We start from the raw sequence: 14,844 nt of genomic DNA, 5'->3' as shown, positions 1-14,844 counted from the left end.
CATCCAGCGCCGGAGACCCGGGCAGAGATTCTGAGCCCCGCTCCAGCCCGGGAATCCAGCTACGCTCCGCCTCGGTCCGACCTGCCGACCCTACGTCCTCGAGCCCGTGCCGCCAGGGGCCAATCAGCCGTCAGATCAGGGCACATACCTAGAAGACGGCGTGTGATTGGCTGAGCTTGGGCCAGTCAGCGGCGCCGTCGGGCCGGAAGAGCGGGACCTGGAGAGGCCGGCCGGCGGAAGGGGCGGGACCTGGGGGGTGGGCGGGCCCGTGCGCGGCGTGCGTGTGCTCGTTGGCTGCAGGGAGGAGCCGCACGCGTGCGAGCCGGCCGTGGTGTCGTCAGCCGCCTCACGATGGTCACCGCTCCCTCCCACCCCGTCACCCTGTCACAGCCGCGGCGGGCCCTTCCGGGCGCCCCGGGTGTCCGTTGGGTCTGTCAGCACGCACTCCCCGGAGCGCGTCGCGGCAGGCAGGTGCGTGCCTGGGCCCCTCACGCCGGGCCGCGGACACCGCACCCGGGGCAGCCCCAGCCCCGCCGCCAGGCGCCCGGGCCCCACGTCACCCCGGCCCAGCGGTAGCTTGTGTCCCGTAGGCAGGGCAGAGGGCATGTCTGCGCTGACGGGAGCTCCGGGGGGCGGGTTACTGTTCCACCGGCTGAGAACGGAGGGCAGCTCTTCAGACACGGGTGTATCCAGATGCTCAGGGACTGTGGTCGGACACTGCTTTGTCCATCTGTCAGCTCCGCTTGCTTGCGGGCCGGCTTCCCTCCTGGAGCCGAGACCTGAGGCTTCCGACCTCCACACAAAAGGACATTCTTTTTCCCCTAAATTTTGGCCCCCAGTCCCCAAATGAGTTTCTCTGGGCTGACTTGGGTAATGTCCCCCTTCTGAGCCAACGTCCTCAGAGAGCTGGGGCTCAGCCTCTGGGCTGGGGGGCTGAGCGGCGGGGGCGGAGACAGGGGTGGCCCCTTAAGGAACTAGCGATGCAGTCATTACCAGCAGGGGGAGGATGCGCGCAGGGGCAGCATCCCGTGTTTTCTGGCGGCAGCTGGGTGTGCTGAGAGGGCTCAATGACCCGAAGCTGTTGCTGTAATAAGATAGCAGTAGTGGTGGTGATCACGGTAAAAATGAAACCCCAAAACGCCGTGTCACTCCTACGGTTTCCATGCTACAGAACCTACCCCCGCCGGGCCCATCACTGTCAGGGAAAAGTTGCTTTGCTGTGTGATCCATTCATGCCCACTGGAGACCCCATATGGCATTCTAGCAGTTTGTCGCAGGGGTAGGGGGGACAATGGGGAAGGGTAACACGGTCTGTGTAGCCCCAAATGCTTTTGTCATCCCAGAGACAGAGCATTCAGGTTATGCTGGAAGGACTTTCTTTTAATGGACAGGTCTGACTGTCTTTTCCCCAAGTAGAAGCTTGGGGATGTCCTAGGTGTGGTGGTTGGCAGCTCCAGGGCTTGGGAAGTTCTCAGCAGGTTGGAGCTTGCTTTCTTTCCTGAAGGGCTTAGCACAAGTTTAGCTGGAGCGTGCGTGAAGCAACTAGGTTTGGGAACACGGGATTTTACACGAGCCCGGCATTCAGGGACCCCCTAGATGTCAGCATGTGAGCGTGCATACACCTGACTCTCTTGTCAGCCCCTACACCCTCTGAGTCTCAGAAGGATGACCCCTCCCTCCCTGGGGTTTAGTGACACGAGTCAGTTTCAAGAAATCTGGCCCAGGTCGTCGCCCAACAGCCCTGTCTCCCAATGTACCCAAAGCCCAGAACTTTCTAAGCCTTCCTGTTCTTGTTTTCTAGGAAGAGCACATTTCAAATCTTTGGGAAAGAAGTGTGCCTCATAGATTATTCGGTAAGGAAAGCAAACACTCAGGGTCTTTGCCCCAACTCCGACATGCCCGTGGGTTGGGGAGAGTGGAGAATGTGGGTGCATCCAAAAGCCACACCTCATGAGGCTGTGTCAGACATGGGGCCCATCACCCGGCCCCTAGTGTCTCTCTGTAGGGTCACCCACTGCCTCCCCCACCCCTCACATAACCACAAAAAGAACAGCCCCCATTGTAGTTGGTTGTACTTCCCCAGCCATGCACATGGCAATGTGACCGTAAATGGCCGGGGATCCTCACGACCTGGTCTGCAAGCTCTGCTGGTCTCTGTCTAGATGACTCTGGAGGGTGAGCCATGGTAGCCTGTCTCTTTTTGAGCTGCAGAAGGAGCTGAGGCCCCTGTTCCCTGCCCTTGGACACCCTGCCTCAACCCTGGCTCTCTGAGCGTTGATGGACTGTTCCAGGGAGTTCCTCGGCTCACATCGCTAAATTAACAGCGTGTTTAATTCTGTCTTTTCTGGCTCATGCTCAGATGTATCCCGTCCCCAGCGCTGTTCGAGAGCCCATCTGCTGTGAGTGCCAGGCCAGGTTCGGGGGCTGCCTGCCCGTGCCCAGGGTCAAGGCTGCCCTGCCTTACTGGGTCCCTTTGTCCCTGAGACCCCGAAAGCAGGTAGGTGACTGACTTGAGCCAGGTTTCTTCATCTGAGTCCAGGGTGAACTTAAGGGGACCAGTCACATCTCAGCATCATAGATATTACATGAGTGATGTTTTACAATTTCTGGGAGACAGTTGGTGTTTTTCTTTAAATCGGGATTTTTATTTTAAACCAGATTTATGGAGTTAAGATTGACATGCGATAACCACACATGTGTGAAGTGGGCAGTTTGCTAAATCTCTACATAGATACACACTGTGGAACCACCCCCGTCGTTGAGTTAATGTACATGTACACACAACCCTGAAGGGTTTCCTTGTGCCCTTTGCAACTGGACCCAGCCTTCCCTGCCCCACCATCCCTGGCAACTGCTGGTCTGTTTCTGTTGCTGGCGGCCAGTCTGCGTTTCCTTGGGTTTTATATAAATGGAGTCATGTGGTGGGTACTCTGGCTTCCTTCCCTTAGCATAATTATTTTTGAGTTTCATCCACGTGGTCGCTGAGGAGTACTGGAGAGTGCTCTGTCATCTGAATCAGCCACAGTGTAGCCTCTCGCCCCCTGAAGGACATTGGCATCATTTCCAGCAGTTTTGGCTCTTAGCAGTGAGGCTGCTGTGAACGTTTGTGTACAAGTCTTTGTGTGAACGTGCCTTCATTTCTCTTGGGCGAGTTGTTGGATCATGCCGTAGGGGTATGTGTAACTTTTTGAGAAACTGGCAACTGTTTTCCGAAAATGGTTGTGTCATTTGACATTCCCACCAGCATTGTATAAAGTTCCAGTCCCTCCACGTTTTCACTGACATGTGGTTTGGTCACTCTTTGAAATTTTAGCCATCTTAATAGGTGGCTAAATTCCACTACTTAATTCCATAGTAACTAGTGATGCCAAGGGTCTCCTCCATGTGCTTTCGTCATCTGCACATCTTACTTTAAAAAAAAAACCAACTTTTTTTTTAATGTTTATTCATTTTTGAGAGACAGAGAGAGACAGAGCATAAGCAGGGGTGGGGCAGAGAGAGAGGGAGACATAGAATCCAAAGCAGGCTCCAGGCTCTGAGCTCCGAGCTGTCAGCACAGAGTCCGACATGGGGCTCGAATCCACGACCTGTGAGATCATGGCCTGAGCCGAAGTCGGACGCTTAACTGATGGAGCCACCCAGGCGCCCCTGCCATCTGCGCATCTTACTTGATACGTAGATGTCTCTCCAGATATTTTGCCCATTTACAAAAATTGGGTTGTTTGCTTTTTTTTTTTTTTTTACTATTGAGTTGTGAGAATTGTTTATGTATTCTGGATATATACTTTCTTTATGAAATAGTTAATTTGCAAATATTTGCTCCGTGTTCTTGACTTGTCGTTTTATTCTCTTCTCAGTATCTTTCACAGAGCATAAGTTTTAAATTTTGACGAAGTGCAGTTTGTCAGTTTGATCTTTTCTGGATCTTGTTTAGGTGCACCCGCGCCCCGCGGGCCCGGCCCCCGCGGCCCCAGCGCCCTCTCCCCCTCCATCCCTGCCAACACAGCAGTGGCACATGCATTCTAAGCATTTCTAAGAAATCTTTGCCTAAGCCAAGATTGGAAAGGTTTCTCCTGTGTTTTTTTTTCTGGAAGTTTTATAGTTTATAGTTTGTGTTTAGGTTTGTGATCCATTTTAAGTTGATTTTGTTTTTCCTATGGCTTGAAGGTCATTTTTTACTTATTTATTACAAAAATTTTTTAAAATGTTTATTTTTGAGAGAGAGAGAGAGAGAAAGAGAGAGAGAGAATGAGCAGGGGAGGAGCAGAGAGAGAGGGATACACAGAGTCCAAAGCAGGCTCCAGGCTCTAAGCTGTCGGCACAGAGCCCGACGTGAGGCTCGAACTCACAGACCATGAGATCATGACCTGAGCTGAAGTTGGATGCTTAACTGACTGAGCCACCCAGGCACCCCGCCTCTTTGCTACTTTTTAAGGATACTACTGACTTTTGTGTTTTGATCTTGTATCCCACAATATTGCATTACCTCCTTTATTCTAGTGGATCTGTAGATTCAGATTTTCTACGTAGAAGATCATGCCATCTGCAGAGAGAGAGGATTTCCTTCCTTCCTGTCCAGTTTGGATGTCTTTTATTTCTTTTTCTTGCCTTATCCCCTGACTAGAACTTCTAGTACATTGATGAACGCAGTGGGGAGACAAGACACCCTTGTTTTCTTCCTCATCTTAGGGCAACAGCATTCGGGTTTTCACCATTAAGTGTGATGTTAGCTGTTGGTTTAGATGCCCTGTGTCAGGCTGAGGAAGTTCCTGTCAGGCTGAGGAAGTTCCTGTCTATTCCTAATTTGCTCAGAGTTTGTATCCAGAATGAATGTTGGGTATTATCTATGTCTATCGAAATGATAATTTTTTGGGGGGGGTTGTTAATATTGTTACATTGATGGACTTTCAAAAGTTAAACTGTTTCTTAGGAGAAACCCCATGTAATCATGATGTATTGTTCTCCTGATATATTTGGTTAGAATTTTTTTTTTTCAACGTTTTTTTTTTTTTTATTTATTTTTGGGACAGAGAGAGACAGAGCATGAACAGGGGAGGGGCAGAGAGAGAGGGAGACACAGAATCGGAAGCAGGCTCCAGGCTCTGAGCCATCAGCCCAGAGCCCGACGCGGGGCTCGAACTCACGGACCGCGAGATCGTGACCTAGCTGAAGTCGGACGCTTAACCGACTGCGCCACCCAGGCGCCCCGGTTAGAATTTGATTAGAATATTGATCTGCCTTTTCCTTGTTTGCCTTTGTACTAGGGTAATGCTGGCCATGTAGAATAAGTTGAGACGTAGTCTCTCATTTCAAATTTCTGGAAGACTCTGTGTGGAATTGGTATTATTTCTTCCTTTAGGGTTTGGTGGGATTTACCAGTGAAGCCATATGGGGCTAGAAGTTTCTTTGTGGGAGGGTTTTTAACTGCAAAAAATTTCTTTCATGGATATAGAGTTATTTATGTTATCTGTTTCTTGCTTAGTGAGCTTCAAGGATTCTGTCCATTGTATCCTTGTCAAATTTATTGGCATAATGTTATTCATAATATTCTCTAATTACCCTTGTAATATCAGTAGAATCTGTAGTGAGGCTATCTCTCATTTCTTGTTTTTTAGTAGATTCTTAAACAGGTCAGTGGCCTCAAGGTCACTGAGTCACATTGTTCTAGGCAGTGATGATGGCCTCAGTCCCTCCTGTTGGCCATTGTATCATTTGAAAGTTGGGCAGGGTAGGTATGATTGTACTCCTTTAAAGGATGGGAAAACTGAGGTCCAGAGAGGGACAGGGGTTTTTCTAAGGTCACAGGGTCAGTCCACAGCCGATGAGGGATTAGAGTCCATGACTCTTTCCACTGAGTTATGCTGCTGGGCGTCGGGGAGGAGGTGGCCCTAAGCAGGGTGGAAGGAGTGCAGAGGCCAAGGTGCCCAGCCTGTCTCCTGTCTTCCAGCTCGTCTTCCTGCCTCCATCCGTGCTAGCTCTGGCTGTCCATTTTCTGATCTGAAGCCCCATGAGCTTTTATAATTTATTTTCCTAAGTTTTTAAATTTATTTTGAGAGAGAGAGAAAATGGAGGGGTGGAGACTGAGAGAGAGAGAGAGAGAGAGAGAGAGAAAATCCTAAGCAGACTCCGTGCTGTCAGTGTGGAGCCAGACACAAGAGTTGATCCCACAAACTGTGAGATCATGACCCCATCAAAATCAAGAGTTAGATGCTCAGCCGACTGAGGCACCCTGGCACCTCCACCACCTAAGAGCTTTTAAAACTGTACATCTGGTCCTGTCGCTCCCCCATAGCCCCTCATTTCTGAGTATGGACCAAAGTCCCTGATGGAGTCCCTGGGGTCCTTCCTGACCTTGCTGCCCACCCCCCAACCCCCTAGGCTCCAGCCTCCTTTCCATGCACCCAGCAGGCTCCTGTTCCAGCAGGGGGAGGTGTTAGGTGCAAGTAACAGAGAGCTGACCCACAGTGGGTTCAACCAGGGTCTTTGGTAGAGAGAGGATTATTCTAGGATTGGTTTTATGGCTGGATAATGTGTTTAAAGATCCAGATTCTTTTTACCCTTTACTCCTAGTGTTGGTGCTTCCAGCTTGCGTGTTTTGAGATGGCGGCCATGGGTCTCCTCCTTATACCCTGATACATGTGGCACAAAGGAAGCCTTTATGATCCCCTCCCCCCCCCCCCCCCCCCCCCCCCCGAAGGTGCATGGAAGGCTTACTGTCTCGTTCCCTTTTCTTATCCAGGGTAAAAAATTCCCAGAAGCCCCAGCCAACTTGTCTTTGATCTCTTTGTTCTCACCCCCAGATACATTGCTGGCAAAGCCCTGCCTGGCTGAGGCTGGTCCCTTGGGACTGGGCACTTGGTCCCTTGAGCAAAGTTGGGTTCTTTTAACAAGGGGTGGGTGGTGCGGAATAACCGTGGCAGGGGCCACCCACAGGGTCTGCCCAGGGAGTTTGTGCTGTCCACATCTGGAGGGCTCTCAGGTGCATGCTGGGGGGTGGGTGGACACAAGTGTCCCGAGTGTGCTCGTCCTGCTGGGCAGCACCCTGGTGGCAAGTGGGAGGGGTTCTCCAGAACCTGTTCCATCTCCTCCTTTGGATGAGCCTGCGACCCCTCAGCCCTCCCCTGCGGGGTCCTCTCTGCTTCGCCTCATGTCGCACACGTGCTCTGTGGGGCCCTCCGTGGCCTCAGGAAGTTGTCAGGGTCCACTCAGAGGTAGGTTTTAGTGTCTTTTATAATGTGCGACATGAGCACATGGTGGGGACTTCCAGAGGTACAAAGGGGTACAGTGAAGATCACGCCCCCCTGCCCGTGCCTCCTCCAAGGCTTCCCCATGTGGCCTGCAGATGAGCTGTGAGTGTGCTCTTTCACAAGCAACATGTCACCGATGCCCAAATGCCTGGTTTGAAACAGCAGTCATTGTCATTGCACAGGAGTCCGAGGGGCTCTGCTGGGCACCACGGCCCCACCTGTCCCTGATCTTGGGGCTGGCGTGCGGGCCCTGGCTGCTGTCACTTCTTGTTCTCTGGGCCTGACCGAGGTCCAGGGCTGGGCTCCACGCTGTCCCTCTGCTGCAAGGAACTGGGGTCGCAGGGCAAAGGGCAGGGCTGTGGGAGGGTGCAGAATGCAGTGAGGGCATGGCCCCCCACAACTCAGGCACAGGCAGCAGGGCACGTAGGTTCTCCGTGGAAACCACGCACGGCAGCTGCTGTGCCTGCACGCTGCATTTCTCACTCACCGTCCCCTCTCTGCACTCGTTCACGTCAGGACAGGAAGGTCCACCTCGCTCTTTCCAAAGTCTGCCCCATTCCCTGCTGTCCCCGTGTCCCACCTTTATCGTCCCTTACAGATGGCATTCGTGCTGTTGGGCCCCAACAGCCAGTGCTGATGCCGGCCGCCTTTAAGAGCGTCGTTTTGCAGACGCACGTGTGTCCGAGAGTGGAATTGCTGAATCAGACACTGTCCCGTTTTGGACTCTGACTTCTGTTTTAAGAAATCTGGCAGAGCCCCCTTTAGAGCCAAGACCGCTGACACTCCGAGGGGCTAAATGTTGTGCCCAGGGGCCAGTCCTGGTGGCCTCCGAGCTCAGGGCAGAGCCATGCCTCCTGACTGCAGCCCACATGTCCCGCCGTGGCACCCTGCGTTGTGGCACTGCAGAGATGCAGGCGGTCCCCTGGGACTGTGCTCCCTCGGCTGGGTGGTTTGGGTGTGCTTGTGTGGGGGTACAGAAGAAGAACTTCCCAGGGCCCTGTTCCAGCGTGAAGGTTTCTGGGGCACTATCCCTTTGGACCTTGTCTTCCCTTCCTCTCTGTTAGATCCCAAAGATGGTCCAGTTTTATACCCCCAAAACCACCAAGGCATGCTCCTGCCCATGCCACCGTTTTGGGGGCCGCCTCCCGATGCCTAGGGATCAGGCTGTGATGCCCTACTGGGTGCCCCAGGTCCTGAGGCCTCACACAAAGGTAAGAGGGAGGCTCATGGCAGCGAGGCCCGAGAGGGACCCGGAGATGGGGTGGAGGGTACCGGGTTCTCTCCCCACAGTGGCCTCCACTCATCCAGGGTCTCCTGGAAGGCACAGCAAACGCAGCAGAGTGCAGGCGGGGAGGGGGGGTGTGCAGGGGAGGGGCAGGCTCCGTGTCCTGGGGGGGTGCCCGGAGGGCGGGTCACGCTGCCCTCTGAAGGGGACAGCATTGCTGCTGCCATCTTTCCTGCCGCCTCTCCTGCCCTCCTCCTCTCTTGCCCCTCCTCCCGCTCCCTCACCTGGCCTCACCTCCTGCTCCAGCTCTGTGGGCATCCCAGCAGGCGGATGGAGGAGCCGGGAAGGATCATTGTTCTGAGTTTCTGTCCTCACTCTTCAGCTCTATGTGGCCCTCTCCGGGGCTCTGGGTTCCAGGCCAGCCCCCGCTGGGGTGGTTGGCCAGGCCCAGTCCTCCTCAGCCCCACGGCATTTCAGGTGCCCTGGGTGGTCAGTAGAAGCTTCCTTTCTGCCTCCACCCACTTTCCAGTTGCTGGTTTGCTGTCATCAAATAGCAAACTGTCCCTAGAATTCAGACTCCAAGGCCTTTTAAAAGGAGACCTGAGCTTGGTCCTGAAGCTGTGTCCTGAGCTGGCTTGCGTCCTGAGCTGCTCACAGCCCTTTCCTGGTTTCTAGGCCACATCACTGGGCCCACCCTTCTGGTAGATCACCAGGCCAGGGCTGATACATTTGCCGACATTCTTTTCTTTTAGGTGGTGAAAAGGCAGCAGGGTTTTAAAGGCATGCAAGGTAACAGCGCGTACGTGCGTCTCATCCCCTCCCGCTCCCCAAGGGAGGCGGGGTCTTATGGTGGGGATGGGGAGGCTTCTCTCCTCCCCACGTCTGTAAAACAGACATGGCTGTGTGGCATACACTCCGCCTTTTTGCCCCCTTCTCTTGCCAGACATCGCTAGTCACCCCCCATTTCCCACCGAACCCAGAGAGCCTTAGACTCTATCAGTCCATCTGCAGTGGCTCTCAAGATGCAGCCAGTTTGCAGCCTGGAGTTAGATGGTATCTGAAGCGTATTTTCTTTTAAGCTCTAACCTTCTGTGGTTCATGACATAGTGTGTGTGTGGGGGGGGGCGGGTGGGTATATACACACATACATATGTGTACGCACGGCTACTATACGTATTTATTAACGACGTGGCGCCTGTACCTCCATTTCCATGTGCTGGACACACCATATGCTCATGACGTGATATTTAGACACGTATTCCTCTTGCGGTGTGTTTATACATTTGCATATTTGAGACCTAGTGCGTGTATCGTCACACATTTATGGAGGCTGTAGTACATGCCACATGCTCATCTGTTCATGATGTAGTAGATACCCGCAACGGGGCGTGTGCATATATTTGTGTGTTTGTGACCCGCTGTGTCATTCATTCCCTTCAGCACACGAGGAGATGGCATCTCCTTCCCCACCGGTACATTCTTTGTCCCTCAAACACGTGGGCTGGATTGTTCTGGAAGGCGTTTTCCGGCGCTGACGGCTAACGTGTATGCCTCCTCCGTGTTGCCTGTGAGCGAAGCAGCAGGCACGCTTTGTGGCTTGTATCAGGTCCTCCCCGTGCCCAGCCGTGCCCCTGCTCTGCTCTGCGTGGGAGCACCCTGGCCACAATCTGTGCAGGAGGGAATGGATGGATGCCGGGCTGGGGCTGGGTTCTTGGGATGGGCAGGCGATCTGAGCAGCCTGCCAGAGCCCAGGGGCACAGGTCTGGCTGGGAGAGTGCCAGGATGAGTGGCCACCAGCCAGCACACCCACCTGTTAATGCTACAGAAATACATGTCTTCCCTGGTAATAAAAGTAACACGATTAGGAGCGGCACAAATCTACACAGCCTTTGTGTGGGCCTCTATCAAATTATTTTTTATTGAGGTATAATTGACACATAACATATTCATTTCAGGAGCGCAGCGTAACAATTTGGCATTTAAATATATTGCGAAAATAGCCAACTCAAGAAGTCTAGTTAACATCTGTCACCTCACACAGTTACAGATTTCTTTTCTTGTGATGAGAACTTTTAAGATCTATTTTCTTAGCAACTTACAAATATGCAGTGAAGTATTACCAACTGTACTCATGATGCCGTAGATTGGGTCCCCAGGACTTAACTTATGTTATTACTAGAAGTTCGTACTTTTTGACTCCCCATTCCTCCCATCCGTCAGCTTTGTGATGCACATGTTCTCTAGTCCATCGAGCCCACGTCTGGGTGATGTCTCGTAGACACCCCCACCGCATGTCTGTCCTCGGCAAGGTATCCAAAGCAGCTGAAGTGTCTCTCAGTAGGAGGATGGACATAAAAGCAGGTGGTATATTTGAAATGTGGCACCTGCCACGGAGAGCCTGTGGCATGATGGGAGGGGCCCCCAGGCACGTGGCTGTGTGGAGAAACTAAGTTGCCGCAGTCCACGCTGTAGGACCCCAAGCGTGTGCATTTGAAAAGTTAAAGCCCTGTTTGGGTGAGGACAAGGGTTAGGTGGTGTGTGTCTAGGCTGAGTTGCACGTAACACACAACACACGGGGGTGGGGGGTGGGGGGGCAGGAAGACAGGTAAAGAACCAAGAGCAAGTGATACATTGGCTCAAGTTTCAGGGAAAAGAGCCAGAAATCACTTTATGAAAGAAAACCCACAGTAGCAGGACAAGAACAGTTTGAGAAAGTGCTCTTTTAACTGTATAATCACATGTTTATGGGTTTATTCTTATTGGTTGTTTTTGGCTGTGAATACTTGGCATCTTCAAGAGTAGCTAAAAGCTGTTTATTGTTGAATCATGCATCAATTTGATGTTTTCAAAAACCAGTATTTTAGTCCAGTCATTGTTGACAGTTCAGGCAGTTTATAGGGATCTTGTGCCAAGCCTTAAACCCATTCAGGCCAGAGGGTGTTCCCAGGACAGGATTGAGAGCCCAGGTCCCAGTGGTCCCAGAACAGGATTGAGGGCCTGGGTCTCACCGGTGCCGGGACAGGCGGGATCTGTTGCCCCTTGAGCTTCATATACAGTGATTTAAAAATAATTCCCTTGGCGTCGAATCCGGATTATTTCCATTTTAAAGAGAAAGTCTGCCTTTCTCCTCTTGTATTTTCCTTGTAAAGAGGGGCTCCTCTGGTGTTCTTCTCCATGCTTTTGCGGTAGGATTTTTTAACAAAACACATTTATTGTATTTTATATTAATCATGCTTTTACACATATTGGTATAGTTAGAGTAGTAATGTAGTATATAGTACAGTATAGCATATAAATAAAGTATAATTTGTAGTAGCATGTCAGTAGTGTGATAAACCATAAACAAGATGTGACATCAGAAGGGTCACAGGATGACCAAAGCAGGTCTCAGAAAAGCTCACGTTGGGGCAACAGCAGCCCAGGAGCCCTACCTGGGGTCATGGGTTTTCAGACACTCAGACATAGCCCATGTTTCCATTGCTAAGTTGCAGTCATTATCAGCCTCTTGCCAGTCTGGTTTCATCTGGGCTTCACCACTTGTTTTCCTCTGAAAACAAAGATTAACGTGAAGCACATGCCACCTGGATTCTGTCTCCTTTCGTCCATAACCATAACCGTGCCCTCACGTGGCCGTGAGGGGTAAAGACTCCAGAAACGCCGGCAGGAGCCCCACGGTCAGCCACGAAAGAAGTGAATGGCATGGTCCCCTTCACCTCCATGAGCGTTGGTCGGCATCCACACTCATGGGGCTGGGACCAGCCTTGCTGGGGCACCTGGAGTCCCCGCCCTCGGTTCCAGAGGGTTCTCCTGCAAGCGGTGTGCAGACGCGGCGGGCCATCTTCACGCTGCCCTGGGCCTGACTCGCCTTCTCGCCTAGAATCCCCGCTGGACTTGCGCTCCCGGTACCACCGCTGGCGGGTCTGCTGTGATGGGAGCCTCTTCCTCAAGTGGCGGCAGCTCCAGGCCCTTCACCACCAGGAGCCACCGGCCCCGGGGAGGGGAGAGAGCCCCCCGGCCCCCATCCTGCCCCTCGGCCTCAGCCTCCTCACCCTGCTGCAGGCCGTCGTGAGGGTCGTGGTGGCCATTCGGTGAGCAGGCACAGGGTGGGGGCACTGGGGGTCCTGGGCCCGTCTCCCTTCCGGGCTGTTTCGGTCGGCGGCCTCGGGATCAGTTGAACCGAGAATGTGGGAGACCTTGGCTGTGGTTCCGTGAGAGGGTGAGGAATGGGGTGGCGGGATTACCACGCTGCTGCTCCTACCGTCCACACCACACACTTGATGGAACGGCAGTCCAGGTGCGTCAGAGCTGATGGCGGGGGGCTGGGCACCTCGGGGCTCTTCCCTGTTCCCAAGTCCTGTGGCAGCCTGCCACTGGTTCTAGCTTGCGCACATCTCTGTCCTGTCAGGGTTGCAAGTGGACCTTGGAGCCCACTCGCCCAGCCAGCCCTCTGGGGTAGAAGCACCCCTTCAGGTCTGGGGACCTGTGACCTCTCCCCCAGCCCAGGCCCATCCATCGAGGCTCCATTTTGGGAAGCCCTCTCCCCAACCTCGAACCCACTAGCCGCACGCAGGCCTTGCGTTTGTCACCTAGAACCCCACCCAGTCCCTCCCCCATGAGGCCTCCAGGATGACACCTCCCCGAGCGGACAGGAAGGGGCTGCTTCCTTTAGTCTCTGAAATAGCTCCCCCCCCATCCCCGTTTACCTTCCCACGCAGGCTCTTCCATCACACCTGTGTACATCCGTGCAGGTGCCCACACACGTGTGAATAGAAGATCTGCAAAGCTGTGGCAGCATGTCAGTGTGTGCAGTTCAAACCTACATATGTTGACTTGTTGGCTCTTTGCTCGTCTGTCTTCTCCATGTAAGAGGAATATTCTAGAAAATGTCCAGTATCTGACACGGTTGTAGGTGTCTTCTGTCCAGTTTTCTGGTTGTTCATAGGAGGTTAGCTCTCTGTCTCCCGTCCTGGCCAGAGGTGGAAGGCCCTCCCCCCACATCCTGTAGACCCGCTCCCCTGGTGTTGGGCCCTGGTGTTGCCTCTGCCCCTGTGGTTACAAATGATGCCATGGGGCACATCTTCAGACAAGCGCCTGCCCAGACATGGGTTGCATCCTCTTTGGATCAAGTGCTCTCGGGAAGGGGGCTGGGGCAGGGGTCCGTGAGCTTTGTGTGATCGGTGAACACGAGTAGGGCTCCTGACATCGTGCCATGGTTTCTTCTTTGCTTTTCGCAAAGATTTGTTTCTTTTTTAATCTTTGCCAACGTGACATCAAAGTAGGTAGGGCTCCCCCGTGCCCGCTCTGGGAAGAGCAAAGAAGGAAGCCTGGGTGTAGATGACGAGTGAGGTGGATGGGCAGGGCAGGCTCAAGGGGATGCGCTGAAGGTGTTGTAGGAGGCGTTTGCCTCTGAACCAGGCTCTTAGGGCAGGGGCACAGGTCCCAGCCAGCTGTTCGGGAGAAGTATCTTGTCTGGCCGGGGTGTCTGTGGAGTGCCCTGGGAGATCCCCACAGACTACATGAGTGGCTTATCTCAGGAGAAGCTGCCGGCTGCCCGTGAGCTGGCCTGGCAGAGGTTTGCTGTGGAGGCCTTGGGAGAGGGGGAGCGTGGGGCCTTCCCAGCAGGGACCCTGGAAGGGCCGTGACTGACAGGCAGGTCCCTTCGAGACAGGGCTGCCACAGCCTCCTCGCATTGGCTTCCGTGCATAACTCTGCAAGGCTGGACTTCCCTTTCCCACCCAAGGGAGAGAGTGGGCTCTGGGGGCCGAGTGCCCATCCACCCCAGGGCCCTTGCGGCTGCAAGGTATCCTGGCATCACCTCGCTGCACCCTTTCCTGCCTGGGCTCCTCGGGAACCAAGTGCACCAGTGATCTGAATGGCACCCCTCCCTCTGCTGTGAGTGTGTCCCCGCCTTCCAGCCCATGGAGGCTTCCTTACAGGTCCTGCCCAGGCACTGTGGGCTCAGCGTGGGCCCCTGTTCCTAGTAACTGCCTTTCTCTTTGCTTTCCAGCCAGTTGTTTTGGGTTTGAACTTGGAATCTTCAGCTACTGTTGAGAACATCCGTGAACATGTCAATTGTAATCAAGTCAGGAGGAGTCTGTGATGGCCCGCATTGTCTCAGGTCATATAATTCACACCCAGGGTTGAATCCAAGCTGTTTATCATCCGGGAGGCTGGGGATGCTGGTGAGACCCTGAATGCGGCCAATAAATGTTATTTGTGAGACTCCACAGTGGCCCCTTCTTGAACGAGGGCATCTGGTTCTCCTTTGTGGGGGAGGGGCCGTTCTCCATTTTGGGTCCCTGTGGGAGGGAGGCCGCCTCTACCCTGGCCAGCGGGCCCACCAGATGAGGGCCGGGAAGTGGCTTTAGCACC

General features: G+C 53.5%; 1 protein-coding gene across 1 annotated transcript; it reads left to right on the top strand.

Moving 5' to 3' along the window:
• The first annotated feature begins 308 nt into the window (after positions 1–308).
• CUNH16orf95 (chromosome unknown C16orf95 homolog) lies at positions 309–14,697 on the top strand. The gene is made up of 7 exons (XM_040443277.1): positions 309–471; positions 1,802–1,853; positions 2,360–2,497; positions 8,312–8,458; positions 9,225–9,261; positions 12,350–12,560; positions 14,480–14,697. Exons 3-7 carry the CDS (start codon positions 2,360–2,362, stop codon positions 14,496–14,498), a joined length of 552 nt encoding a protein of 183 aa, XP_040299211.1. The 5' UTR covers positions 309–471; positions 1,802–1,853; the 3' UTR covers positions 14,499–14,697.
• The last annotated feature ends 147 nt before the right edge of the window (positions 14,698–14,844 follow it).

Source organism: Herpailurus yagouaroundi, unplaced genomic scaffold (assembly GCF_014898765.1).
Source record: "Herpailurus yagouaroundi ecotype Mexico unplaced genomic scaffold, PumYag 190, whole genome shotgun sequence".
NCBI lineage: Eukaryota > Metazoa > Chordata > Mammalia > Carnivora > Felidae > Herpailurus > Herpailurus yagouaroundi.
Note: the sequence above shows the minus strand (reverse complement) of the source record. Positions and strands in the feature narration are given on the sequence as shown.

Bases quoted from the DNA above. Each gene is read 5' to 3' on its own strand.
- CUNH16orf95 (XM_040443277.1), top strand. From the start codon at position 2,360: ATGTATCCCGTCCCCAGCGCTGTTCGAGAGCCCATCTGCTGTGAGTGC. The intron at 8,459-9,224 runs GTAAGAGGGAGG...CTTTTCTTTTAG, and splicing joins TCCTGAGGCCTCACACAAAG to GTGGTGAAAAGGCAGCAGGG. The intron at 9,262-12,349 runs GTAACAGCGCGT...CTTCTCGCCTAG, and splicing joins GGGTTTTAAAGGCATGCAAG to AATCCCCGCTGGACTTGCGC.